This window comes from Haliaeetus leucocephalus, unplaced genomic scaffold (assembly GCF_000737465.1).
Source record: "Haliaeetus leucocephalus isolate CR32 unplaced genomic scaffold, Haliaeetus_leucocephalus-4.0 Scaffold228, whole genome shotgun sequence".
NCBI lineage: Eukaryota > Metazoa > Chordata > Aves > Accipitriformes > Accipitridae > Haliaeetus > Haliaeetus leucocephalus.
The window spans coordinates 1,954,003-1,980,605 of NW_010972664.1; the positions used below are offsets into that span (position 1 = coordinate 1,954,003).

At 40.2% G+C, this 26,603-nt stretch overlaps 1 protein-coding gene across 1 annotated transcript in view; it reads left to right on the plus strand.

Annotated features, from left to right (window-relative positions):
- The window catches only part of SAMSN1 (SAM domain, SH3 domain and nuclear localization signals 1), a 35,839-nt gene extending 27,581 nt beyond the window's left edge, over positions 1 to 8,258 (plus strand). The window contains exon 8 of the mRNA XM_010567231.1: positions 7,731 to 8,258. Coding sequence (XP_010565533.1) covers positions 7,731 to 7,936 — 206 coding nt within the window. The 3' untranslated portion in view covers positions 7,937 to 8,258. The remainder of the gene's footprint in view (positions 1 to 7,730) is intronic.
- The last annotated feature ends 18,345 nt before the right edge of the window (positions 8,259 to 26,603 follow it).

Consider the following 26,603-nt stretch of genomic DNA (forward strand, 5'->3'; position numbering starts at 1 on the left):
GTATTCATTTCATCAAATGTGCACTTGCAGTTGAGAAGCATCTGAAAGAAAGAAAAGGAGACCTGGAAAAGCAATGTCTTCCTGGGATATTTTTATATCAGTTCTTGTCAGGTGTCCACTTTTTATCTCCTCAGTAGGTAGGTAGCTTTCCAGTTCTCACTCCAGCACATGTACATTTGTATGCACATACCTGCATGCACATATATACCCTATGTTCTTCAGTACAAAAATATCTCTGGGCTTCTAAGCATGTCTTTGGCTACCTTATCCCTTCATCTTTCCCTGTAGATGTTCTCTAATTTCCCTCTTTGTGTCTTTGCTGACCTTATCTTTTACCGTGTGTTTGGGCTTTTTCAGGACCCCATTTGTACATTCAGTCTCTCCTGTTCTTAGTCAGCTTCCAGGGAAAGGTAAGGTTCTTGCAAACACATTGCAGAGGCATTAAAAGGGTTTTCTTCGCCCACCAGGTTCAGTAGTTCTTTCTGGTCTACAGCTTTGTGAGATGACAGGCTAGCAAAGGAGTCTTGAAGAGCTGTCTATGTAGAACTAGTGATCGAAAGAGTGAATCCAGGAAAAAAGGGTTACATTTTCCAAGAATTGTATTGCAGGGATCTAGCTGGAAATCATTTGAAAATATGTTCATTTCCCTCGTCTGCCCTTAAACTGAGTATACGTATATTTGTGTATACCTCTTGGTAACTAGCCGTGCTGCACTTTTTGCACCGTTCATTGTATATTTTTTCTATATCAATATTTAAGGCAAAAAAAAAATTAATGAAAAATGCTAGATTGTAATCTTGCAGTTTTGCATCAGTGTGAAAAACAAAACCAAAAAATAATGGTTTTTAACAGACCACACAAATGTCACATTATTCTGGAGTAGCGAGGGTATGGTTTGCTATTTATATTCCTTGTGTAGCAAAAAGCATAGCAAGCAGCCTTGGACACCTAACCTTTTTAGAAGATGACACTAAGTTTTTCTTTTTCTGAAGGTGTCTTAATGCTTAATATTCTACATACATCTGTGCAAGGACCAAACCTAACAAAGTCCTTACATGTCCCATACACTGAAAATCAGTAAATTTACCTTAATTATCCAAATAGGGTTCTTCCTAATTGGCAGCATGGGATTAAGTCACTTCTCCAGGCAAAACAGTGTCCCTGATGTTATCTGTATGGTAGTCTAATAGTTTAAATTCTTGTACTGGTTCTGGAAATAACATTAAATCTTACAAAGTGGCCCATGCTTCAAAATCAGTGATGACACTGTAGTCTTAGATTAAGAGATGGAGTATTTGCTTCGCATCCACTTTAGATAGGTATAGCCAATTTATCTAATATTCAAATTCAATAAAATAATATTCCCATAATTTATGAATACTCACAGGGACCAGAACCAAGACATCTTTATATACTATGCAAGCTATAAGCATTCATTTAAGTCTAGTTGAGTTTCATAAGACTCATGTATATTTTAAGGTAAGCCATGTATAAGTACTTTACTGGTTTGCAACACTGTCTTGAATCAGGACTGAATCAAATCCTTGCCTTGTCTGGTTGCCAAAGGTTCACAGCATTTGTCACATGACTGGTAGGGACAGAACAGAATTTAACAACATGCTCTAAAAAGGAAGATACTAAAGACTAAAGATTGATAGAAGCTATCTGTTAAGTCATTACAACAAAAGACGGGGAGTCAAGATGATCTTGGGGATAAGCTCAGCATAAGTCTGACTTCGTCCGAATCATTTGACCTCCTTTGTCCTTCTGTCAATCCAATTGGAAAATTAGGTTGAAAGAGCTGGATGTTATTGTGAAAGTGAATTCTGCATCTGAACTGAACTTTCCTAGGTCATTTTTTTTTCCCTAAGTGGGCCTCATTCAGTCCAGCATAAATGATTTTTTAATTAAAATTGATTTTCTGCATTGCTTAGAAGTGAGCAGCATAATTACCCACAGCTACAAGGTAATCTGTTTAATGGCCAAGAGTATTCTAGATATAAGTTCAGCATTTTTCCAGGTGAAAGTTCACTCTTTTTATAAGCTTTGTGAAAAAATATACTAAGGCCACAGACCCTATATAGTGTTCTAAGTCCATCTTTCTCACAGAGCTTGGAAGACTTCCATGTCTTTGGATTACATTCGTGCTTCCACGAAGCACATGTTTGATTAATGGATGGAGTCTCAGGTATGGTCCAGAGTTGAAATGCAAGGGTTTCTGAGTTTTTGTGACTGACTCTGCTATTATTCAGAACAGCCAAGCATGCTGGAATATAGCCTCATTTTACTAGATTTACTATAAATGTAGTAAAAAAAGATTTAATATTTCTTTAATGTGATATCTGATATTGTGAAATGTCCAGATGTTTTTACGAGGGTTTTAATTTCTTTTTCTCTCCTTGGCTTTTTCTTGACATTTATTGTATGTTATACTAAGTGATTTCTTCATGCCGCATACTTGTGACTATATAATTCATGTTGCAGAATAAATAGTTACTGAGTTTTCTAACCAGAAGACCTGCAGCAATAGTTTCCACATTATATGCTTCTTAAAGCCATCCAGAAGGTAGGATTTCTGACAGTGAGAATTGTTTCATCTTACATTTGATTTAGACCTGAATGAATTTGAAAGGAAAAACTTTATCCATCTTATATCAGGAATTAAAAAGTAAGTTTTATTTAGCAAGTGCTGCCACATAGGTTTTTTTTAAGCAGATTTTGTTTCCTGGTACTGTGCTACCTTCATTCTACCTTTCCTGGGAGTCCAGGCCCAAATTCACCATCTTCAAGTACTTCACATAGCAAGGCTATCCTAGAACTGCAGGGCCTTGTAAGCTCCTCACGACCTTCCCCCTTCCCAGGTCTCTTTTCAGATTTTCTATAAGTTGATCAGACCTATATATTTGGGACAAAATGATTGGTTCCCATGAATTCATGGCTAGGGAGGAAAAAAAAGCTCTTTTTCATAAAGTATTTCTTAATAGCTTTCCATTCTTCTCCCAGATGGCTTCTAGACAGGAGATGGATGTCTGTGCTTTTGTAGGATGCTATTTTTAAAGTGAAGAAGTTGCTGGATGGTTAATGAATAAAGTAATAAAAGAAGTTTAGAACTTTTTTCTTGACTGCTTCCCAGGACATACATTTTTATGTGTGCAAAATAGCCTTGATTCTCTTCTCACTTAGATGATGTAAGTCAAGAGTTTCATTCCTGAAGTCCAGTAAGTTACATTACACTGAAGCAATTCTGAGTTACAGAAGAATTAGAGACTTCACTGGATATGTGCATACAGTTAATTTTATAGAAAAAATAAAAAAGGTGCATATATGCAATTTGGGGGATAATATTTTATGCTTATCTCCCCAAATGCACTTCCTTAGCTTACTTTTCATGTATAAGTGCCAGATCATACTCTAAATCTCACTGTTAGTACCAGATAAGGTTTGTTCCTTATTTATTGTACTTGGACAGCAAGATAGTAGATAGCTGAGGACATGAATTTCAGTTCTCAGTTGCATTCCTTACATCAGGACCTAGCATCAAGAGTATCATTTTACACTGGGCAGTCCCTTTAAGTACCTGGGATTACACAATATCATGTCAAAGTCAAATAGTGCTCAAAGACAATCTCCCCTTCTGTATTGTGGTACAAGTCATTGACCTGGACATAATATTTCCAGATTTCCCAAGGAAGGTCATCCTTGCAAGAGTATTAGTATTTTTCACCTTTTTTCAGGCTTATCTGTTTGCTTCCAGATTTTAGAGAAAAAAGAAGCTTCTCATTTCTGTTTTCACCATGGACTCTCCTCTCACATCACTTCAGTATCCCTCCCAGAAAAGCTATGCCACTGACTTCAGTGAGTTCAGTTTTTTAAGTTGCATGTGTGTAAACATCCACAAAAGATTTATTCCTTTGAGTCCCCGAAGTATTGCATGCGTGTACAGAACCACTTCAGGTTTCTCTGCTTCTTTTTCAAGAAGTAGCACCATTTACTGCTTCAAAATGATCCTTCCTGAGTTTGATGCTTTGTGAGTTTTAATTTCATTTTAACACTTAGGTGGTCTGACTGGTGCTGGCACTACAGGTTGATACATGGCCGTCTACGTACCTAGGAGGTCTAACATCAGCCTTGAAGACACACTTTGTTCTATTTAGTTATTGTATGGTGCTGCTCAGTACGTCACCACAGGAAGGCATGCAAGTGACTCAGCCTAAAGCATTGTGCTCCTAGCCCAGTTCTCCTCCTGGGCAAAACTCTTGAAGGCAGACTCTCAGAGGGCACACTTATGAAGTACAGCTTGTTGCTGGGTGACCTTCTTTTCTTCCAAGACAAAATCCAAGCCTCCTGCCACTCCTCTGGTTTAAACTGACATAACCGCACAGGAGTCAGTGTGACCTCTGTACATTCTTGAGCTGAATTGCCTTAAACCTAAGCTTAAAGTGCTTTCCTAATCAGGACTTTAAACTCATTAAAAAGGGAAAAAAAGTTGGTGAAGGAAAAAAGAGATCTATTCCTGCATGTGTCATGCACATCGATGTCATTGAGTAACAAATATTCATTTCAAAGATCTAAACGGCGAGGAAGATAAGTATGCATCACACATCTATTACTAAGGCCTTTAGCCTCACATTTTTTTCAGAAGCCTGAATATAATCCTACCGTTTAAAGTAGTATTAGAATATATGTGTCAAAATGATGCATATCTTGGACTTTTCTGGCCATATCATAGACAACAGTGACTGAAAGCTATTTATCTTATATGAAACTGCTTTACTGTAGAAAAAATGATAGAACTTCCATTTGTTGATAAGATAGCTATTTCTGATGATTCTGCAACATCTAACGGCAGTTTAATTTTATCAATTCCTGTTCCCTGAGCATTGTATCTTTCTTCTGATGTCCAAAAGATTAAGACAGCAAACTTACCTTTACTAATGTGGAACTTGAACATGTATGTGTTAGAGGAAGGAATTAAGTAGAACTGAATGTAAGAGCCAAAAGCAGAAAAGAAAAAGAAAAACATCTTTTCTTGTGAAGCAACATCTAAAATTGAATGCTACATATATTTATAGTACTCAGTATCCTGTTCAAGTGGTTTAGTAGTTACTGCATAATATTTAAGGCTGCTTTAAAGAGAGGGGAAAAAAAAGCACCAAAGTTTGCTTTCAGTCTTTTCTTCTTAAATGGGGTGGGGGGATGTTCTTCAACTTTATCTGCTCAGAATAAAAAATAGAAAATATTTTTACTGTCTCGAACACCTGAACATTTTTGGTTTTCAGTTTTTCTTGTAAAAAAATTCTTCTAGTGTTAGGGGAAGAGACAGAATTTTTACATATCTGTATGTTTTCTAAATAGAAATATCTTATTCTCCTAACTGACCTAAATTCAGATTTAAAAAAAATCTCAGTTCCAGGCTTGCCTGTGTCTTTTTCCCTGAAACACACAAGGCAAAGACATTGCTGCAAAAGAATTTAGGATCTGTTTTTTCACATAGGAACTACTCAGATTATCACAACTAGTTGCAAGGCACTAATACACTGACTGAAACTGCATTTTCTTTTTAATCCACTTGGTCTTCTTTCCATCGTAAAACAAACAAAGTGGATGGAGGTTCCTCTTTGACCTTGAAAATGTAAACAGGATTAACACTTTTTAGGTCACTGCTTCCCAGGGCAGCAGATGATGCTACAGAAGCTGATATAAGCACCAGCAAGCAGCATTAGGCTGATGAGGGGATTACAGAGGAGGGCAGGGGAACCCTGCCTGCAACCGCGCAGGAGGACTTCGCCCAGCCACGGGCTGAGCTCTGTCAGCCCACAGCAACCAAGACCTGGGTCATCTTGGTGCCTGTGGGATGGGTGCAAGGAGCTAATGACACAATTTAGACAAGGCTTTACTGGAGCATCTGCTGTTATTTGTGCTAAAGTACTTCTGTTGCTACTAATAGCAGCAGTAATACCTTCACTGGTGTAATGCCTTTTGTAATTCCTTCCTGACTTAAATCAGAAATCAATTGGACCCTACGTGATCAAATATTTTCCCTGCAAAGAAAGATAACATTTGACATGACAAACTATGTTCTGTAAGGTGAGAAGGCGATCAAACAGTTACAGATATCAATTAAATCTGATGAAAGTTGTACTCTTTCACACAAGTGCAATTAACCATTAATTTATTTGGGAACAAGGTGGGACTTCTATTCTTTGGAAAGTATTTAAAGTAATAGGATTTTTTTTTTTCCCCAATACATAAGGTTATGCTTATAACCTATTCATGCAAAAATGACTAAGTTGAGACATTGGATTCTTTTCTCCAAAATCAGATTAGTTTATTAACTTAATTAGGCAACTGAAAGTTAGAAAATGTTAAACAGAATTAATTAGTCCAAACAAATCTACAAGACTTCCATCAGGACCTAGAAATATTTCTCAATATATCAAAATGCTTTGTGAAACAAGTTCACTGAAATCTCGCACAATGAAGACAGGTCCTGACTTTCCTGCTGTTCCATTTCAATATTTTCAGAGTGAAACATTTCGATTTTTCTTTTCTAATTTATTCTTGTTATACAATATAACACAAGATTTAAAAAAAAAATCCAAAGTGTAAATCTTTCCCATGTTGCCAAAGCTTATAATTTCCAACAGCTGAAACAAATGTCAGTATGGAAATTTTATAATTCTGACACTCTACCCTGGAGCTAAACTAGATTAAGATTTTGATGAAGGATAAAATCCTTCATGTACTAGGACTTCCATTCTGCCTGTACTTGAATTGAGACAGCTTAAATCTGACTAAAGATTCGAAGCTAACTATTTAACCATGGAGTAACAATTAAAGTGAAATAAGGGAAATTTCTTCGCAAAAGCAAAAAGGTACCATTTTTCTGAACAGCTAAAATCTGGGGTAAAACGCTCTGTTTCTTGTGAGATCTGTTTCTTATACTTTGTTTGGCAAGCAAGCCACAGTTTGAAGCAAAAATACAGTTACAGAAGGGAGATAAGGAAAAAGAAAAGTATGGAAGTGAAAGATTTTATATTTTATAACTTGTTTTCTGAAGACATTTACTGTGAGTAAACCTCATGTATTTCACAGCCAGCAAACAGGAGCACAAACTTTAACCACAAGATATATTAGATTCATGATATACAGGTATAGCCTGCCTGTGAGGCACCACCTTGTTGAGCTTTTTTTGAGAGGTCTGTCGATACTCTCCCTGAGTTGCAGATTTTTGAGTTTGAATAGATTAGTCGTACAGCAGCTGAACAAGGACAAGCTATTTGCAAGACAATTTGCTTCTATTTAGTTTTGGAACAGTGTTCAAAAACCATACAGCAGGAGTTAGGCATCTTAGCTTTTTCTGAGGGCTTTGTGTTTTGGAAAATAACCTTTTGGATATCGAGCTAAGCTTAGGAAGTTTCCATCAGCCTAAAGGACCTCAGTCTAAAGGATGAGGCCAAAGTCTCTGGCATTCATCTCTAAGCAACATACTGCAGGATCAAAGCCAACCTCAACATTAGCTTAGATGTTGTTATACTCATGTAATCATATTTTTAGTTCTTTGATGCTGAGGTTTCTGTTTCTGATAGACAAAAGATACCGATCTAGTCATGTGTATAGTACCAATTCTGTTTCTACAGATCTTCATCATCAGTCATGTTTCTATCTCAAAGTCTTGTCCAGGATACTTATTTTGACAATTTTTTTCTCGCTTTTCCTGTTCTTTCTAGTTGAACAACAGCAGAAAAGTGAGGGTGGTCAGGAGATGCTGAGCTTAAGCCCTCACCATGGCTTTGACAAATCACAGTTAAATGACTGCCCAAGAGATTCTGGCTGTTATATCTCATCAGAAAATTCAGATAATGGTAAAGAAGAAATAGACCCAGAAACCCTGTCTGACATGGTGCAGTCAGTAACAATCACTGAGTCAAACTGATTCAGTCCTGCTGCTTTTCTGCAGATTTTCAGAAAAGACAATCAGATTTGCAGGTGTGATGCACAGAAGCAGAAGAAAAAAATCTTCTCAACACCAAAAAGCTACTTCTGTCTGATGTATGATGCTCTAGACTGTTTAATAATATCTCATGCTTTTCTTTTCAATGAATCCACAGACATTTCACTGAAAAAGTTTATACATATGTATTTATAAATATTTGTACAGCAAATGCATCTTCTATAATAATAAAGAATTGGTTTAGGTAGCGGTACATAATCTGGACATGTTCATTTCTGGAACTGTCCAAAATGTAAATATTGTACATATTTATTTTAAAAAGATATGGATTAATCACACTGTCTCTATTTTCAGATGTGTTTTGCTGTTATTTGTACAGAATGTATTTTCATTGATATATCATCATAATAAAAAGGTGGATACATTCACATCCTACTTTGAAAAGTACCGAGCTAATTCTCATTAATATTAAAGCTGTTTCATACCATTCTTCTCCAAAATGGGCGCTAAAGTAGACTATCATCTCCTGCACTTTATCTTTGAGGTATGAAAGAACTGTAGTGTGAATCTGAATCAAGCTCTCTGTGTTCATTATCTTTTAGAGAACATAGCCATCTGAATGGCTTATGCACTGTCAATTTCTTTACTCTTATTTTCACACCTGTTCTCATTCTTCCAAAGCATTATACAGAGAATACAAGCTTGGAGAAAAAAAAAAAAAAACAGTATCAATGATATGCTTTTATGATGATTTTTTGTGAAGATCCTACCTTTTGTGCGTGGTGTAAAGTTTGTTAACGCAGTATTTGTTTGTATACAAACCTGGAAGATAATGTGGTTATTGTGCACTATTGTCTTTCATATGAGATTTTATTGTCATTTCCAAGTATATTTTGCACTGAAATACACATTTTAACTGCCTGTCTTCTTTTAGAGTACTTCCTTCAAAAATAAATAGAATCATGTGTTTGAGCCCTTTAAAAACGACTTGATTTTTAATGTGGTCATTAGATTTCAAAGACTGCTCTGTCTAAGACTAACACAGTAAATGGCAACTCCACTGAGCATTTTTATCATGCATAACAATCTGTGTATCAAATCAATAGAGAAACTTTTTGCTCACCAATTAGTCACACAATTTTCATAATTTAAGGCATTTTGCATTTATGTTAAAAAGTTTCCACATATTGCTGACAGCTTAAAAGAAAATCACCTTCAGAAGAGATGAAACATGGAAAGTTCCACCCCAAAAAGAGTATTTCTGAAGAAGCTATAAACAAGTGGAAAGCTTTTCTCCCTCCCCCCCATGGAAATGCTTTCTGTAGTTTTCATGAGCCCTGAAATCACTGTTGCTGTCAGACTCCTAATACACATATCTGCTTCGAAGGCGACACTATAAAAACGGCAATTTTAGAAAATTGCATTAACTAGATTTCAAAGATTTGGAGTAAATAAAGTCTGTTTAGAAAAATAAATAAGAATGGCAAATGCTAAGACTTGGTTTTGGTTTTAAGTTATTTTTTTATGCTCACAACAATTGTCATCATTTAGCAGCAATGACCCTACATTTCCAGGCATGGTGGGGATGCAGAATCCCTTGAAGGGATGAAGTACGTGAGAGCTTGTATCAAGCAGCTATATTTGTTTCTTAGGGCTTTTCCAACCAGCAGTGTGTCATGACATGCAGAACTGACTTGACTTAATATGACTCTAATAACTTTTTCTGAAATAATGTAGTTGGATTGGCTTCTATCATCTCCTCATTTTACAGGACGAAAGTCAGCCTGAATTCCTCTAAGAGGGGCTTATCTTTTGGCTTTTGCAGCAGAGGCACTTAGTCTTCCGGTTGTTTCTATCTAGACATCTGTGAAATTGCTGAACCTGTAAAAATATGTTGAGGCGAGTTTAAATATGATTATGACTGTCAAGAAATGGGTCAGTTAGCTGTGTCAAGGACTAACAACCACTGAGACCAGAGATGTATCCCGATACAAATATTCTGAGAAATGTTTATTTGCATAGGCTTGCAAATGAAAATAGGCCTCCGTAACTAGTTACAGTGAGGCAGGCAAGGCTTTCAACAGAGCAAAACACCCAACAGCTGCTATTATTTTACCAGAATCAAACCCTGCATAATTTGGGCTGATGGCAAGAGGATAAATGCATGCGGTTAACTAGGTGGTAACTATGGACACAAGTTGTAGTTTAACCACTCCTGTCTCTAATCAGTAAGGCTTTGTCCAAAGGTCTTGTTCAGAAGAATGTGTCAACTGAAAGCTTGTTCAAGACATTTGTAACTTCCTGCGAAGGCAGAGCAGATTAGATCTCAAACTGAGAAGCTTCCGTTCTCTGTAGCTATTCTGAGAAAAAGAATGAGGAAACTTTGTACCACAAAGAAAGAAAATGCGTGTTTCCTACAACAAGCATACCCAACCTTCTTTCATCTCGCAGTGGTCTTGTTAATCACACTGATCATGGATTAAACTCTTTGTAATTTCACAAACAGTCCCCTGACTGGCTTTGGTGCTGGATAATATGAATAGATGATAATTCTAGCAACAGTTGGAGAAAGTCTGGTGGAGAACTGAGCTACTTTTGAGGAATCTTTAAAATGTCCCAGAGACAGGGAAGAGAAGCAAGCAGCAGAGGGTTTGTTCCTCTCTGTCACTTGCTCAATGGTGTCATGTCCCTTTTCATTTTTATTAACCTTCCTCTACAATTAGGGAGGACTACAAGGTTTGAAAGTCTCTTATTTGGAGATAACCAAGAGTCCACTGTTCCCTGCAGCTACGAAGCATACAAAAAGATGCAAAACCAATCAGTAATAGTAGAGGTGAAGCTAACAAGGTTAACCCTACTAGCCTTTAGCTGTTGGGGATTTCCCCTGCCGCAGAGGGCCACAGTGCAGGTGCAGCAGACTTCCCCCGGGGCTGCAGCACTGGGCTGGCTGCCAACACATGTGCTGCTGCCTGCCCGCCGCAGAAAGCTGGTAACTCAGAAAGACTTAGGTGACCACAGAAAAATTCAGGTGGTGGCAGGCAACCTCATGCCCAGGAAGAACCACCTCTGGTCAAAGTTAACATTGCTTTTAGCGTCATTGCCTCATGCTCAGTCCCATTTGACTGCTCTTTGCAGCTGGCATCGCATTAAAGGAGGGCTGCCCTGCTGTCAAAGAGGGTAGCAGAATGCCAGATCACAGCCCTGCAATCCATGCGGACTAGCCTGCAGATCCCAGGAGTCAGCAGCCTGCTCTCCAGGTTTTGTAACAAAACTTCTGAAAGTCAGTGGGCATAAATGCATCAGCATAGAGGCTAGCAACAAGGAGGGTTTTGCGTTCATTTTGCTGAGGTGTGAATGAGCATGTGAAGCATAAGGCAGAACATGGGCATATCTGTGGAAATTCTGGAGAAGACTGATCTCCAAGGAACTTAACTAATTACTGGCTGCCAGCTGGACTTTGCAGCACTCGCACAACCCTCTGAGCCCAGCAGTCCAGCCAATTTTCCACCCACCTGACTGCCCAGTTATCCATCCCATATTTCACCAATCTTACCACTGAGTAGCCAGTCTCTCTTGTGATGTGAGGAAGCCCACAGCTCACACCTGTGATATAAAAGGGGCCTTCATACCATAGTGCTTGCTCCCAGGTGGTGGCAATTAAAGTAATTTCTGGCATTGTCAGGGGATCTGCATCACTCTGGTGGAGCCATTAGAAAAGAAGGTTAGTATGGAGAGCACAGGGCAATATTGAAAAAAAAAAGGAAACCTCAGGTGCTGTGAACCAGATAGGCCAGTTTTGAGATGCCACTAGCTTCACAGGATGAGTACAACCTTCCCCTTTCCCTGGAAATTAGCTGTTCTATTAAGCCAAGGTCAGTACAGTTCTATCTGCCCACAGAAACACACGTAAATCTGTGGTGTCAACAGTTAAAAGGAAGATGTGCCATAGACTCTTTCAGTGCATTGGGTCACATTAGCAGCTTGGTGTCTGTCCTAAGACAGCCTCAATGGCAGTTTTGCAACTGAGTAACATGTCATCATAGATGGCTGAGCCTTCCTTCATGTCAGAGGGAAGTAGTTCCATCATGTCTAGTAACAGCATGGCAAACCCTGTGCCTCTTTTTCACAGTTCAAAACTGAGGGTTTGGGCTACATTAGCTACTGAAGAGGTTATTTGCATCATGCTTTGATGTCTGCTGGCTGTGTATGTTGTACTACTGCTTTGTGCAATGACGCTCTTTGGTCAGTTCCAGGAATACATTACATAGGATGGTATGAGCATCTTCTTTTGGTCTAAGAGTTCCTGCACGAGGTGTTCACTTGCATCCCTGATCTTTGCTTCTTGGTAGGCAATGAGCAGATTTTTCCCTACAACTCAGGGAAGAATGTGGAAGAGGCTAAAATATGGCTGTGTAGAGCATTCAGTTTGTATGTCTCCAGTGTTTGTCTTACCTGATGAACCCATCAGCCTGTAGCTCCTTGTCTGTCTCTGAAGTCCTCAGGGCTGGCCAGAGGGCTGGCACTAGCTAGCTAGCATCCTTTCCACAGATGGACAACAGTGATTTTGTCAAGCTCTGTATTTTACCTGGCTCTAGAAGAAGGGCTTGTCTGTTCACTGGAAGACCAACAAAAGTGGTGTCAAATCTTCTATTTCCTCCTGTCTAGGAAAGGCCAAGAAATGCCACTACAAGCACATGGCAAAAGGGACTGAGAGATAGTAATACGTTCAGGGAAACAGAACTGTTAAATCTACAGGGTCACATCATGTATGCATGATAAACAGCAGTCATTGCAGGAACCTGAATTTCTTTGGAAATATGTATTCTCTAGAAGGAGGAAAGAGGTGGGAGGAGGTCCATGATAAGCTAGGGGGATCTGAGATGGTCATCTCATTTTTTTGTGGCTAGGCAGAGTGTGGTCTGACATGCCTAGCAATCTCTGCTAGGCATGAGATGTGTTTGCTGACTGCATGAGCACAGAAAAACTGCCTGTGCCAGGAAGCCAGGCACAAATGAGGGACAAGAGGGCTGAAGGTCAGGTGGTGTTCCTTAACAGTTCACATACCTTGGTTGCTTAATTTAAACCTGGCCAGTGTCCCACAATGCATGTGTTCCCTGGGTAGAGCCCACATGTCCTCACCTCCTAAGGTGCATTCCCCATGCCAACCAACTACATTAATGCCCTCCTACTTACTGGTGCTTTGATGTGGGGCTGTGGCAAACCCCGGGCTTTCTCAAATGATCCACATTCAGAGATCTCAGATTTCAAAGTCTGATTCTCCATGACTCCTTTGTGCTCACAGTGAGTGAGGGTTAGATGCACTCTTACTACTGTCCTATTACAGAAGCTGTGCAACCCAGGTTTTCCAGAATACCTATCTCTATTCCTCAGTCATGGCTTCTGGAGATGTTCCCCACATATGGGCGGCCTCTCTTCTTGTGTGCCATACATGAGTTTTTAGGGTGGAACACCAAAATGGTAGACATGTTGTGCAACTCAGCATTGGGACACAGAGACAGGTCAAGAGTGTGCAGGACCATGGAGTAGTTTTGACAGACTGTGGGCAAGCTGGTTGACACTGTTTGGGTGCCAGTCATGTCCCTATGGCCGAGGGAAGACGTGGGAGGGCTTCAACCTGAATCATTCCCAGGCCTTAGCTTGCCTGCAGAAGGAGCCAAACTGTGTGAAACATAGCTACCCTGACTGCAAACTAACATTCAAGTGTTGAGTTACTTGGTGACTTGGGATCGAGTTTGAATACAGCAGCATATACTCCACTGTCATGACAGAGCCTCTGCTGCTTCTACTCTCTCAGTTTTTGATGCACCCTCATCTGGACACTACTGGCCTGCTTTGCTTGGGTGCCCAGTACTCAGTGCAGGTCTCAGTGACTGCTCCTGGAGCTGGTTAGCTCAGCCAGAGCTGAAAATCAGGCCCCAGCCTTTTGCCACTTTTCCATGACAAGAAACAAGGTACTTGTAATTTGTGCCTGTGACACATCATATCACAAATCCCTCTAAAATGTTCACCATCATATTAGAGAGCAGTCCCTTGCTGGGACTTTTTTTTTATAAAAAAAAAAATCCTCCAGGGAAAGCACTTAAAATATTATCAGCAACAACCTTACACTTTACAGAATGCAAATGTAAAAGAAATGGAAAGAGAAAGCCACTCGTGGGGAAAATATGCTATAGAGAAAAATGAATACAGAAAAACTGAGGAACTTGCATGCTTTCAAAGAAATCTCTCTGTATATTACCTAACTAAACTACTTTGCCTCCTATGTTTGCTCTCATCTTTAACATAAGAGGTGAATAACTAACACCATTCTTTACAGCGGTGTATTAAAATAAAATGTAACTTACTGGAAGAAGAGTTATTTATCTTTAAATACCTTTGTGGTAAAAATATACAGTAAATACTTCTTTTATTTGCTTGCCTATCTGTCTAGCTACATAGCTATTTAAAGACAGCGATGAAGTATCAGAAGGGGCTAGAACATTATTAGTGTAACTGATAGCTCTGCACCACTCAATAAATGCTATGAACATGCCTACAGGACATCTACCTGTCATCTTAGTTCTTCTTTATTTTTAAACAAAATGTATTAGCAATCTTTGCTCATTTTAACTTGGTTAAGCAAACCATGCTTTATAACCTAGAAAAGGCTTCCATCTGGGGCTTTGGAGGGGTTGTTTTCTCACTTTGCTTTCAGAGTGAAAGGAAAGCCACCATTAGTGGAAGTGGTTGAGTGACCAGTGACTTTGTCAGCTATGGCTTCCCTTCATTAGAGAAAAAAAATGGTAAAATTGACTGGTTTGGACCGAATTTGTGGACATATGTAGAACTTACTTAGTTAAGGGATCAAAAATACTCTGTGTTGCAAAAAGCATTAAGACTGTGGCTATATTGGCCAGGCCCTGCAGGTGGTTAGTGAGGTCTGTGAAAGGAAAGACAATGTCTCAGTGTCTAGCAGAACAGGACCCATGTATGAGAGAAGCTGTATATACTCTGACTTATACTTTTGATATAGCAGTGAATAAGTGTTTACCATAATACTGGTTTGCCCCGTGAGACAGACCATCCACCTATAATTCTTGTATAAACTCAGTCTCTGCAGTACCATAATTTCATGTTTTGCTCTGGAGAAAGACCTGAATCTTGCACAACTAGCAGAGAATTTAGATATTATTTACTAAAAATAAACAAATTTGTGTGAGATGCAATTCAACAATTTAAGATCCTAGATAACAGGATTAGCTACATATTGTACAGTACTTCACAGTTTCAAAATTGAGTACAGGGGATCATTTAATTAAAACCGATTCAACTGAAAATCCTATTTATCTGAAACCAATGTTTGTCCTATCTATAATATCAACAAACTATTCACATGAGCAACTAGCAATAAACAACAGAAAGGTGCACAATGAATGTCAATTAACATAATTTCCTTTCAAATAAACTTGCAGTTTATGTATACAGCTTTAGTACTGTCCTGTGTATCCATTATAAAGGTCAATTAACCTCAATTGCAACTAGTCAGCTTGTTCTAAAACAAAATCAGCATAAGATACCTTTTTTTTTTTTAAATCAGCATCTCAGCAATTCAGTTGCCTGGTACTGAAGAAGTTCTAAACTGCTGAAAGTTTTATGTTAGAAAAAGTAAAAAAAAAAGGGGTGGGTAAGATTAGCTGAAATCGGTGAGGTATCACAGTGTGGCTGCATAAAGCTTTTTAAAAATATTCATTATTCAGCATATAATCATACAGATTCAGAACAACAAAGAGCTTTGGTAAGTGTGTGCCTCAAAGGATGAAAATCTTCCTAAGTAAAGCTTTCAATGCATACGCTAATCCAAGACTACACTAACAAATCTCTTGAAATGGAAATCCTTGCTGAAAATCGCCTGTGTGCTTTAAACACTACCAAAGATTTTTTTTCCCCTCTCCCCTTTGGCTGCAGAATGTCAGCATTTATGGTAAAAGTCAATCAGGTACTCACTTGTTTTGCTTAATCAGGAAGAAATGGTACCACGTGAGCACTGAGATCTCTCATCTGGAATTGCACAAGCATCACTAACTCAAAGGTCCATCAATGTTGTAGAAAGCAAAGGCAAGTGATGGGAAGTCTGACATACTGGTCTGTGAAAGAGGCATATGTGTAACATTTTAAATGAGAATATTTGTAATCACACTCAGGAAAACACAGGTGAATCACTGGACTCAGAGGAACACTTGTTTTCTCAGATGTTAATAATTACATTGCTAATTAAAACAAAAAAAAAACCCCAAAGCTAAACAAACCCGAAACCAATGTGGATTATTGATCACTTTGCAGGACATCATACAATGGCCATTCCAGCTGCTGACCACACCAACTATTGAGCCAGGCTTATATCCAATTTGTAGCTGTCTGAGAGGATAATTCACTTCTTAAAAAATAACATGAAAGGTAGTGTCTGACATCATGAATCAGAATTCTGGCCTTACCAGACGCTTCTAGGGTTTTTTTGAAGCTGATGATAGTTATAAAATGACTATGGTGGTGTCTTCTCTCTTTAGAAAACATACGAGACTGTACAAAGACCTAGGGGGAAAAAAAGATTCCTTACTCGGAGTGTACTAACCAACCTCCATTCACAGAAGGTTAACAGGGCTCTGTGCTTTCTGTGTCCTTTATGATCTTTGTCTTTGCTGTAGGCAGACAGCGTTCAGTACCACAGTGCAATTTTCCCAACAGTACTGCTACTGAGGCTCATGGAATATTAAAAAAATATGCGAAAACTTGAGAACATAATTATACCGGATTTAAAACCGTAGGAAAATTCACCTGCATTCCCTAAGGCCTATGAAACACTTGCTTACTATTGCAGTCTGAGAAATACAGAATCTCTTAACTACATTAGAGTATCCTGACACACTGCTTCATCCTGCTTCAGTGCTTAAGTCTTCCTAAAGGTGATCTTTACTTACCACTTCATTGCTATAGCAAACATCAAACTCCATTACGCTGTTTCACTTATTAGGATTACATCACTATAAAGAGCAACTACTGTTCATAACAAATAAGAGTCACAGCCCTGTTTGATGGGTGTGTGCTTTCAAAATTCAGCAACAAACATGAACACAGTTCATGACTACAGAAGAAGTGAAAATTTTTCTTTTCATTTGTTCACATTGCTAAAAGAAGCCCTCCTAAAACCAAGTCAGTGTTTTAACCTTAACATTACGGTTTCAGCATGAGAAAGTGAAAACAGATGCTTGGCTTGGCTAGCTAACAATGAATGGTTGACCTGTATAGACCAGGCTAGAAATCTTCTGCTAATCCCTAAGTTTCATGTGAAAAGAGAAAATGTGCAGTTATTGATCCAGGACATGCTGAGATGCTGCAGTTCCTTCAACTAAAAAAAATATTTACTATGATCTCTCACTAGTTGAAAAACTTTGCAATGAAACAGTTCTGTACCCACATAAGAACTATTTGCTAGAGGAAAGCATGCCTTGTAAATCATGGGGTTTGGTCTGGCAACATTATAAGAAATAGACCATCTGAGTCAGCCAGCTTGGAGTAAGGTAATACCTCCTAAAAGGCATCCTGAACATCATCAGGGTCTTGTGAAACAACATTTTGATTAGCTAAGTGAAAATGAATCACAAGTGTTGGCATACAGCTATGCCATCATTTTATTCGAAGAATGATCAATCTGTAGCAGAGTGATGAAACATTAAACAGAAAGATCAGTTCAAGACATTATATTCTTACAAGACTCCTAGATCCTCTACTCAAGACCTGATAGTTTCCACAAGACTTATCAGACATGAACGATAATTACAAAGATATGGTAATTGAGGGCATTAAATCAAGCATGCGAGCTAGATCTGCTGTCACAGCAAGAACTTCTTCATTGAGAACTGGCAGAGAAGGATTTTCTTCCCCCTCAACTGGCACAGCAGGATCCTCATCCAGCCACTGGCACAGTAACAGGTTCCACTTTAAATCTATCCATCCACACCCTGTTGAAGTAATTCAGTTAATTGCGTGCATCAGTCTTTGGAGAAATCTTTCATACTGCTAGTTATGTCCTTGGGTAAGTATGGTAGCAATCAAGCACTGTGGTAGCACACTGCTGCCTGCTAGATCTGGAGTCGCTGCTACAGAGCCAAGATTCCACTTAAGCACCAAGGAACCAAGAAGCCCACAAGTCCATCTAAGCTTTTAAATGCTATAAATTACTCAAGAAGGGATGTACCATAAGCATAAATGTTCACCATGCCGCAAAGCACTTTATGGGGGGGAAAGCTAGCCAGAATATGACTTGACAATTTAAAAAATTTGAAACTAATGTGACTTTATTAACTTTCTTTTTTCAGCTTTAAGGGAAAAAGAAAGAAAGAAAGAAAGAAAGAAAAGAAAGACCAAGTAAAACCAAAAGGATTGCAAGGAAGGCCAGACAAAACATTCACCCAGACAGCTGAGCCACTGTTCTTCTACAGACTGTGCCAATATTGACTTCCACATAAAGTCCTATTTTTTATAGAAAAGGCTAACCTTCCACAGTTTACTTACTCATGAAATATAAGGTGAACAGAGACACTGATGCAAATGATCCAGTATATTAAAAAATGCATTGAGCCAGGAAACATTCAAAGTTCTGTTATAAATTATCTTTTAAGGTCTGGGATAGCAGACATAGTGGCTGTGCCAAGCCCTATTAACTGGAATAGCTGGATTTAGAAGGAATCTGCTATTAGGGTTGGTCTCTAAAAGATATAGGGGCTTCCTGTCCCACTCATCCTTTAAAGATTATTTCAAAAAGGTTATAGGTAGTCTATTGTGTTGTTAGGAGCTGAGTAGCAAAGTAGACATGGACAACCGGAAGTATATGTTTCAAAGGAGCAAGGTATAATAACAACTGTTTGATCCCTTCCTATCCTATCCTATCCTATAAAAGTTACTGCTATAATTTATTAGGGTGGGTGAGAAAGAGGCTAAGTGGGCTTGGTTAGCTTTTGAAGTGAACTGAAAATGTTAGGCTGTGGTGTTCTCCTTGCCCTATTGCCTTCAGACAGCAGTCAGAGAAGTAACCAAAGACAAGCAGGGAAGAACTGAGTTTATATGCTGCTGATCTGAATAATAAAGTTTTTCTGCTTCTCTCTCTGGCCTAGGACACCAGAGAGATGAGTTCACACCCCCCTTCTTTATTTTTAGCTACTATTCCACTGAGTCAGAGCATTTGTGGTAATGCTGGGAGTTTGAAAGAGCAGGACCCTATAAGAAATTCTCCCAAACTTCCCACTGACTAGGGACCTGAAAGGCCTGTAGCTGTTCGTTCCTAACTTAAGGCTTGCATGAAATAGCCTATGTGGGGCAGTAATACAGTGCCAGCTCTCTGTGCAGATAATTTCATTCTGCTGTAATACAGCAATTCTCTCCTCTTTATGAAGAAACTAGGGTTGTGGAGGAAGGTTTTGTACAGAAGAGCACTTCCAATTAAGCCCCAAACAATTACAATACTCATGCACGTATTTCTTGGAAGAGGCAAATCTTCACAAAAAGAAATTACTAAATTCCAGAATCAGAGCGCTTATAGATGGGATGAGTCCCTCTCCCTGTAGGACTGTCCCTTAGTAGATAAGTTTATCTTGCTAACATTTCCTGAGGTGAATGGAAAGGTTCTGATACAGAGTGGGACGGTCTTCAAAATGAATTGTATTTTTCCTTTAAATATGACTAATGTGCTAGCTGGTGAGAATTGAAAGGAACAAAATCAGAAAGATGAAAAAAAATTTCCTTCGGTATGAGATCTGATATAGAGATATTTACTATGTAGGCTGTGCTGAAAACCCTCTAACACTTTGCAGGGACCATTCTGGTCCTGCTTACCTGCTGCGGTTGAGGCAGGACAGGGTTAGTGTTGGGACAGCAAGAGAAATTCCCTGAGAAAAGGATTTCCTCTGGCAGGTGTATTGACCCTGGCTAATAAGAAATGCCAAAGAGATGCCAGATTTGAGAGGAGGTTTGAGGACACCTTGATCCAGTGTCCCCACCTTCAGTGAGTTTATGTGAATCCAGTGTCCCATACCTTTGCAAAGCCAAAAGAGACAGCAGACTATGCAGTCAGCTGGGTTTGGGCTTCACAGTTCTTTGCTCAATATGTGAAGCTCTTACGAGGGCCACGCAAGTTCATCAGTCAAGCATGGAGCAACCCAGACACCATGTCCTCACGTGTTCAGCCACTCTTTACAAGCTGCAGTATTTTAATACTGTATGAAGTAATACATCCAGCCAAAGCAGGTTTCTCCTATTTCTGCCAGAAGGTAAATTAGCAGTAGTGACTTTTACAACTACACTTTCTCAGACATTTTAGAGTCAGTTGGTAACTTATGTGGTCACTTTCTTAGCAAGAAAAGTGCTTGTGCAGTATCTGCCATATGTGCTCTATCTGGCATTTAATCATTCTTTTTAATTTAACTGAGAAAGATAACTGCTCTTGTGTCTAGTCTCTTCAGGAGGTGAATTATTTCCTGTGTAATTTCACATTGTGTGGCAGGAAAAACAACTATGCTGCTCATTTCTTCCTGTCTCCTCATTTTTAGCTCTAAGGTATAGAGCTCAGTACTCTTGCACATTATGCTAGAGGTCTATTAAGCAGCATACTGGTGCACCGATCTGGAAAAATGTAGCAGTCAATGATGCTGGCTGCATTCAGCACGAGCCTCGTAAATTGTGGGCACGTTCTCTGCATTGCTTAAGAGGTGCTGAGGTAAAAGAGAGAAGCTGTGCTACCTGCATGCATGATTGATTGCCAGCACTGAAACGTTCCCTTGGAGCGCGCTGCTGTTCCTTTGCCACCTTTGCTCCAATGGGCATTTCAGCAGGGGAGGCAGAGATGAGAAGGAGAAAGAAGGGTGCAGGGGATGCAGCCAGGTTATAGCACGGTCTGTCCGTATTCATTGTGACTAAGGCCTTGGAGATGCCGCTAGGTGCTGCATGTCAGAGCAGCTCCCTGGCTGCCCCAACCTGCCTGTGGGCTGGCAGCCAGGCAAGGAGTTTGGAAGCCATAACCAGTTCCTCCCTCTGCTTCAACAAATGTGGACTCAGCAAAGCTGAAGCTCTGGCCCAGCGCCTTTGCTGAACACAGAGCCTGGGATGTGGGTGTATTTTTACCACTTGCATTCTCCCTCGAAGTCTGAGACTGGAACATTTATGCAGAATTCATTTGCTGAGTTTTTAATTCTTTGCAGGCAAAACAGTGTGTCAGCAGGTATTGTCTTGCTCTCTGAAAGAAGTAATCATCTTTAGCAGCGCTTCCAGTCAGAGGGTCTCCAGGGCTGACTCCAAGATCTGCAAAGTCAAAGGGGATGTTTGAAAGAGAGGGCTCTGGATTCAGCTCCAAAGCCTGTCAGACATTTTAAGTATGTCACTCGGCACTCCTTGAAAGTATCACTGTCCCTGTATTATGGGCGTAAATTGTAATGTAAAGAGACCCAAGTTTTGCTAAAAGACTCCTGCGCAAAATGGTGGCGGCTGCTATTACGAGTGATATCCTGTGTTTCTCTATGTTATCCCTTGATCATGTACCTCTGAGGGTATCAGCACCTCAGCTCTCACTGGTGTGAGCTGGCACAGAATTTGGAAATAACCTCTTAGCTGCTGTCTGTGAGGGAGCTTCGAAACAGTGCCTGCCTGCCACAGGCAGCAAGCCACCAGCTGTGAGGCCGTGCTGCCCGAGCAGTTCCCATGCTACCAGGCGGCCCTTGCAAAGCGGCCTCGCCCCCCAAATCTTCCACACCAAGTGCCCGGAATACAGGCACGAAAACAAAATAAAACCCCTTGCCTTGATAACCATTTCTGAATTAAGATAAATACATCTTCCACTCTCTGGGTGTGACTGAAAAAATTAATGTGCTCTTCCTCCCCTGACCCTGCTATTTCTGTCACCAGCATGCTGGTGGCAGCCATCCTCCCCTCCGCAGACCTGTCCTTCTAATCCATGCGAGGCTCCCTGTGCAGGTTTCAGAGCTACAGTGGACTGGGGAAACCCAACGGCCAACCTGCAAGGCTTGACTCCTGGCAGGCCAAAAAGGGCAATGGTGAACCCTCACTAAAAATGGTGGGCTGCATCTCACCCGAAGGTGGGCCCTCGGTCTGCGCTGCCCACGCACCGCTCCCTGACATGGGCTTGCAGGAGCCATCCTGGGCTTAGCACTTGGTTTTACCCAAGAAGTAACATCGAACTACGTGGTGATGTGGGGAGACAGCGCTGAAACTGCCAGCCTCACACTGCGTGAGGACAGCCAAGCTGAAACCTCCTCGCCAAGCAAAACCTCCTGGGGGCTGGGGTCTCTCGCAGCCCCGGGTCAGGGCAGCGCTGGTCTCCATTAACACCACACGGGGAAAGTGTCCTGGCTGCAGGGGCTGCCGTGAGTGGCACGTGGGGCATGGGTGAGGGGAGGTGACGGCCCCTGGGCAGGTGTGGGGAAGGGGAGCGCAAGGCTGTAGCATGACAGCTTGTGGTGAGGAGCTCCTGTGGGGCAGGGTGAGGGACCTTAGAGCCTACTGGAACTTCCCAAGACCTGACAGCTCAGCTGCCAGGTGCTCCTCCATGTTGTTAAGTAGATGAGGAGGGGAGAGCCTCTCCTTTGGAAAGGGGGATAATTAAGACATCAGGACTCAATTTATTTGTCTTTGCCCTAAAAATGTTGCATTAGAAAGCTCCTGTTTTCTGGGGGGTTATGAAGGACAACAAATGGACAGAGAGGCTAGAGGACTGAGCTCTGGTGAAAGCCATGCTAAGGAATACCTCATGTTAAACAAGCAAGATAATTATTCTGCTCTACTTAGCATCAGCTAGGCCTTGTTCGGAGAATGGCAATCATTTGGGGGCGTTGTGTTTTAAAACAGACAGAGAAATTGGAGAGAGTTCAGATGAGAGCAACAAAAATTATTAAAGAGTTAGTAAATAAGACCTCTGAGAAAAGGTTACGAGAGCAGGGCCTGCTTGGTCTGGAGGAAAGAGGACTGAGGGGAAGCATTACTGTCTACAAATATGCAAAGGGCTGTTATGGAGAGGACATAGACCAATTATTCTCATTAGAGAACAAGGACAGAACAAGAAGTAATGGGTTTAAGATGCAACAAGGGGGAATTTAGATTTAATATTAGGCAAATGTTATAACTATTGGAAAAGTTAGGCAACGGAACAAGTTTACAGAGAAGATGGCGGAATCACCCTTACCAGAGAAATATGTGGCTGAGATTAGAGACTCGTCTATCAGGGCTAGGCTAAGACTGATGAAACTCAGAATCCTTCTGCAGTGCACAGGGATGTTCCTGAGCCCCTCACAGGCAGACGACAAGGGCTCCTAACAAACAGAAAGCTATCGATTCAGAGGAAAATGAGAGGCTTGTGTATACACATGTGCATGTGTATGTATATGAATACTGCTGAAATTAACACCATACAATGAAAGAAATGTTATCAGTAGTCACATCCCTTATTGTTATCCCATATTTTGTCCCAAAACGCAATGCCTCCATGTCAGTCTTTCTCCAGCACTATCGAAACCATGACTGGGACATCAGTAAAACTGTATATACAGTTTTGGGTCCCAATTCTGCATTCTTTTTCCTACAGGATGATGAGCTGGCAGAAAGCTCACAGAGCTTGATTTACAACCAAAAGAACACACACTGTAGAAGTTACTGTGCTACTGCCATGGATGCTACTGTGACAGCTTCATCATTTTCACCCCTATGCCTAGCTCAGATACAACTGCACAACTAAAACCAGGTCCTTCCTACTCAATGATTACCTTAACTGCAAGCCAGAAGTCATCCAAGGCACGAGCAGGGAACCACAGATGGTAATGCAAGCACTGAGTCACTCCTACTACTACCTGCAGTGTCTGAACATTGTAGAGCCTGATAAATGCCACTTTTTTGCTATGAAAATAGAGTGCAAACAGAGAAATAGCAGTATCTGAAATTCAAACATTCCCTTATATTTAGATTAACTTCTGTGAAATCCTAAATGCTTTGAAAATCAACATAAGGGACCACTGTGCTTTAGAAGTTTAACAACTATCAATAAATTTGGTGAAATTTTTCCAAGACAGACATGAATTTCTCCTTTTGTCATTAAAAGGATGTCCAACCTAAATCAAAAAAGCTCACACATTTGGTCCACTCTGAATCTTCAAAGGCTATTCTGATAATTTTGAAAATTTTGGACTAAATAATACAATTAATTGCAGGCAGGCAGTCTATGTACCATTTAGCCTAGATCAAGGTTTTATGCTGAAGTTATAAATTCATTTGAAACAGAAAAAAAAATGGGGTGGAGCTATCAGAAACAAAGTATTAGTCCAGCTGTGAAACACTGAAAAGGGTGACAGCGTAGTCAAGTGCAAGCACAAACTACTTATTTGCTAATATACTGTAGTCATCTGGAAAGACTCCTCTCCTTGCTGTAGGTCAGTGCTCTGCAGAGCTTATCATCACTGACCAAGCTCTTTGTAACATTTTTGAGGCTATTGTAAAGGCAAGCAAGAAGCATGTGTTGATAAAGAACTGATTTGAAATGTCAGCCATATGGGAGAAAGTGCCAGCAGAGCTAGCTGGCTTTTTTTTCTTTCTTTTTTACAAGTACACGAGGATTAAAACCTTCCTGGTCAGGAAGCAAACCCTGAGGAAAAGAAGCCAAAAGTCTGACAGGGCTGTGAACCTCATAGCCATAGCAATAATTTTGCAAATGACTGATAATAAGGAGTCGATAATCCAAAGGATGAGCTCTGAAGTGAAGAGCGGCAAATTACTTTGAGGAGAAAATCAATTATCTCCAATGCAGTTTCGTGGCTGCACAGCCTACAATATGCAAATGTACAGAAGTTACCATAGTCACAGAAACCTGAATATCAAACTTAAAAGAAAAAAATCCAAAGAATTTTACAAGAATCACTGAAAAAGTATCCTCCTCATGAATGGATGCATATCTGCTTTATTGACACAGCTACATTATTCTAATATTCTTCATCACAAAGGCTGACAGCCGTCTAGAGATGTCAGCATCTATGAAAGAGATGCTGCACTGTGGTGAAAGCAGAACAGGGGACTGGATCTGGGAGACAGTACAGAAATCAAATTATCATCAAATACTGTGGGCAGATTTTTAACATCTTTTCTCTTGCTGAGTGGTGTCTTGCTCCATAACTGGGTCACTGAAATTAATGGAACTACTTGCAAGTAAAACAGTACTCAACGTGCCTTAGAGCATCAGAGTCTGACCCACAGTACATATTCAAATGTCACCTTGTATTTTAATGTACCTCAGACTTGAGGGGTTTTTAAAATTATTATTAATTTAGAAATAGATTCCTTATTGGGATCAGGCTCTTTTTTTTGTCACTAGAAGCACAAATGTCTTTAGAGGGGACATCTGAACATTTGGCCACTTGTTACTAAAAAAAAATCCCATTTCCATGTGTGTAATCCACATTCCCTGAAGGTTTTTTAAGAGCAAGATGCTTATTGTTGATGAAAAGGGAGAAGTGTAGCCTAAGGGCTGCTGGCAACTCCAGGTGGATGGAGGCCTCCAAGGGGAGGGTGCGTTCCTCAAGCATCTGCTGGTGAGCCAGGAAAACGACTGTCTGGGACAGACCTCATTTACATTGCAGTTAAGCATTGGGTTTGGGCACTTTGGTTAAAATGCATTTAACCTTTGGATTTAAGGATAATAAAATACTATTATCCCTGTTGGGGGATAATTGGCAAAAGGACTGTATCAATTGTGCTTAGAATGAAGAGTTTCCCTAATTATAAGCACTGCCTTCATGACCACATGAGGGAAACCTCTGAAAAGGCTGGGAAAGAAATGAGACAAGAAAAGTTTTTTCCCAGAACATCTTATTTATGAGCAAGGATTTTTCTCAGCCTTGGTATATCACCGGTATTTTCTAAAAATGGGAACAGAATGGTGTCACTTCTGAGATGTCAAAAAGAGCTGAAAGTACTTGGACTCAAGCCATGGAGAGAGAGTAACCAACTGAGGGACATGGATAAGGACCTCCTAGCCTTATTACATGATCTGAGAGAAGGGACAGACACTTTTCTCGGGGTCAAAAAAAAAAGCAGTGAGAGACCTTTGTGCCCCACAGGTGAATTTCCCCAATTCTGGACAATACATTTTAAGACATAACAGAGAAGATGGAAAAAGTATTTGCAAATTGCCTCAGTACTTACAGGTGTGAGAGGCGGATTGGGGTTAAGACTTCCCTTGGAGGAGGAAGTCTCACCTAATACCATTTTACTGTTTTTCAAGCTTATTCTGTGACCCCTTTTGTACCTGCCAATAATGGACTCTTCAAAGATACTCACTGCCAGTGAATATGTGGGGTTGAATAACACCTTCAGAGATAACTTCATTTAGTGTCCCAAGCTGCTGGGATAGGGCACTAAGTTGGAGTTACTTAAATATTCTTTAAAAAAAAAGTGACTCCTAAAAACTTGAATATAGACCTTACTATTACCCATAGAACTTCACTGAAAGCATGGTGAGTTGTAAGAAGCTGCAAACTTGTCCAGGCCAAGGTCGACCCAAGTGTATGTACTCCCCAGGCCACATGCCATGAAAGCAAAGATTGCCTCC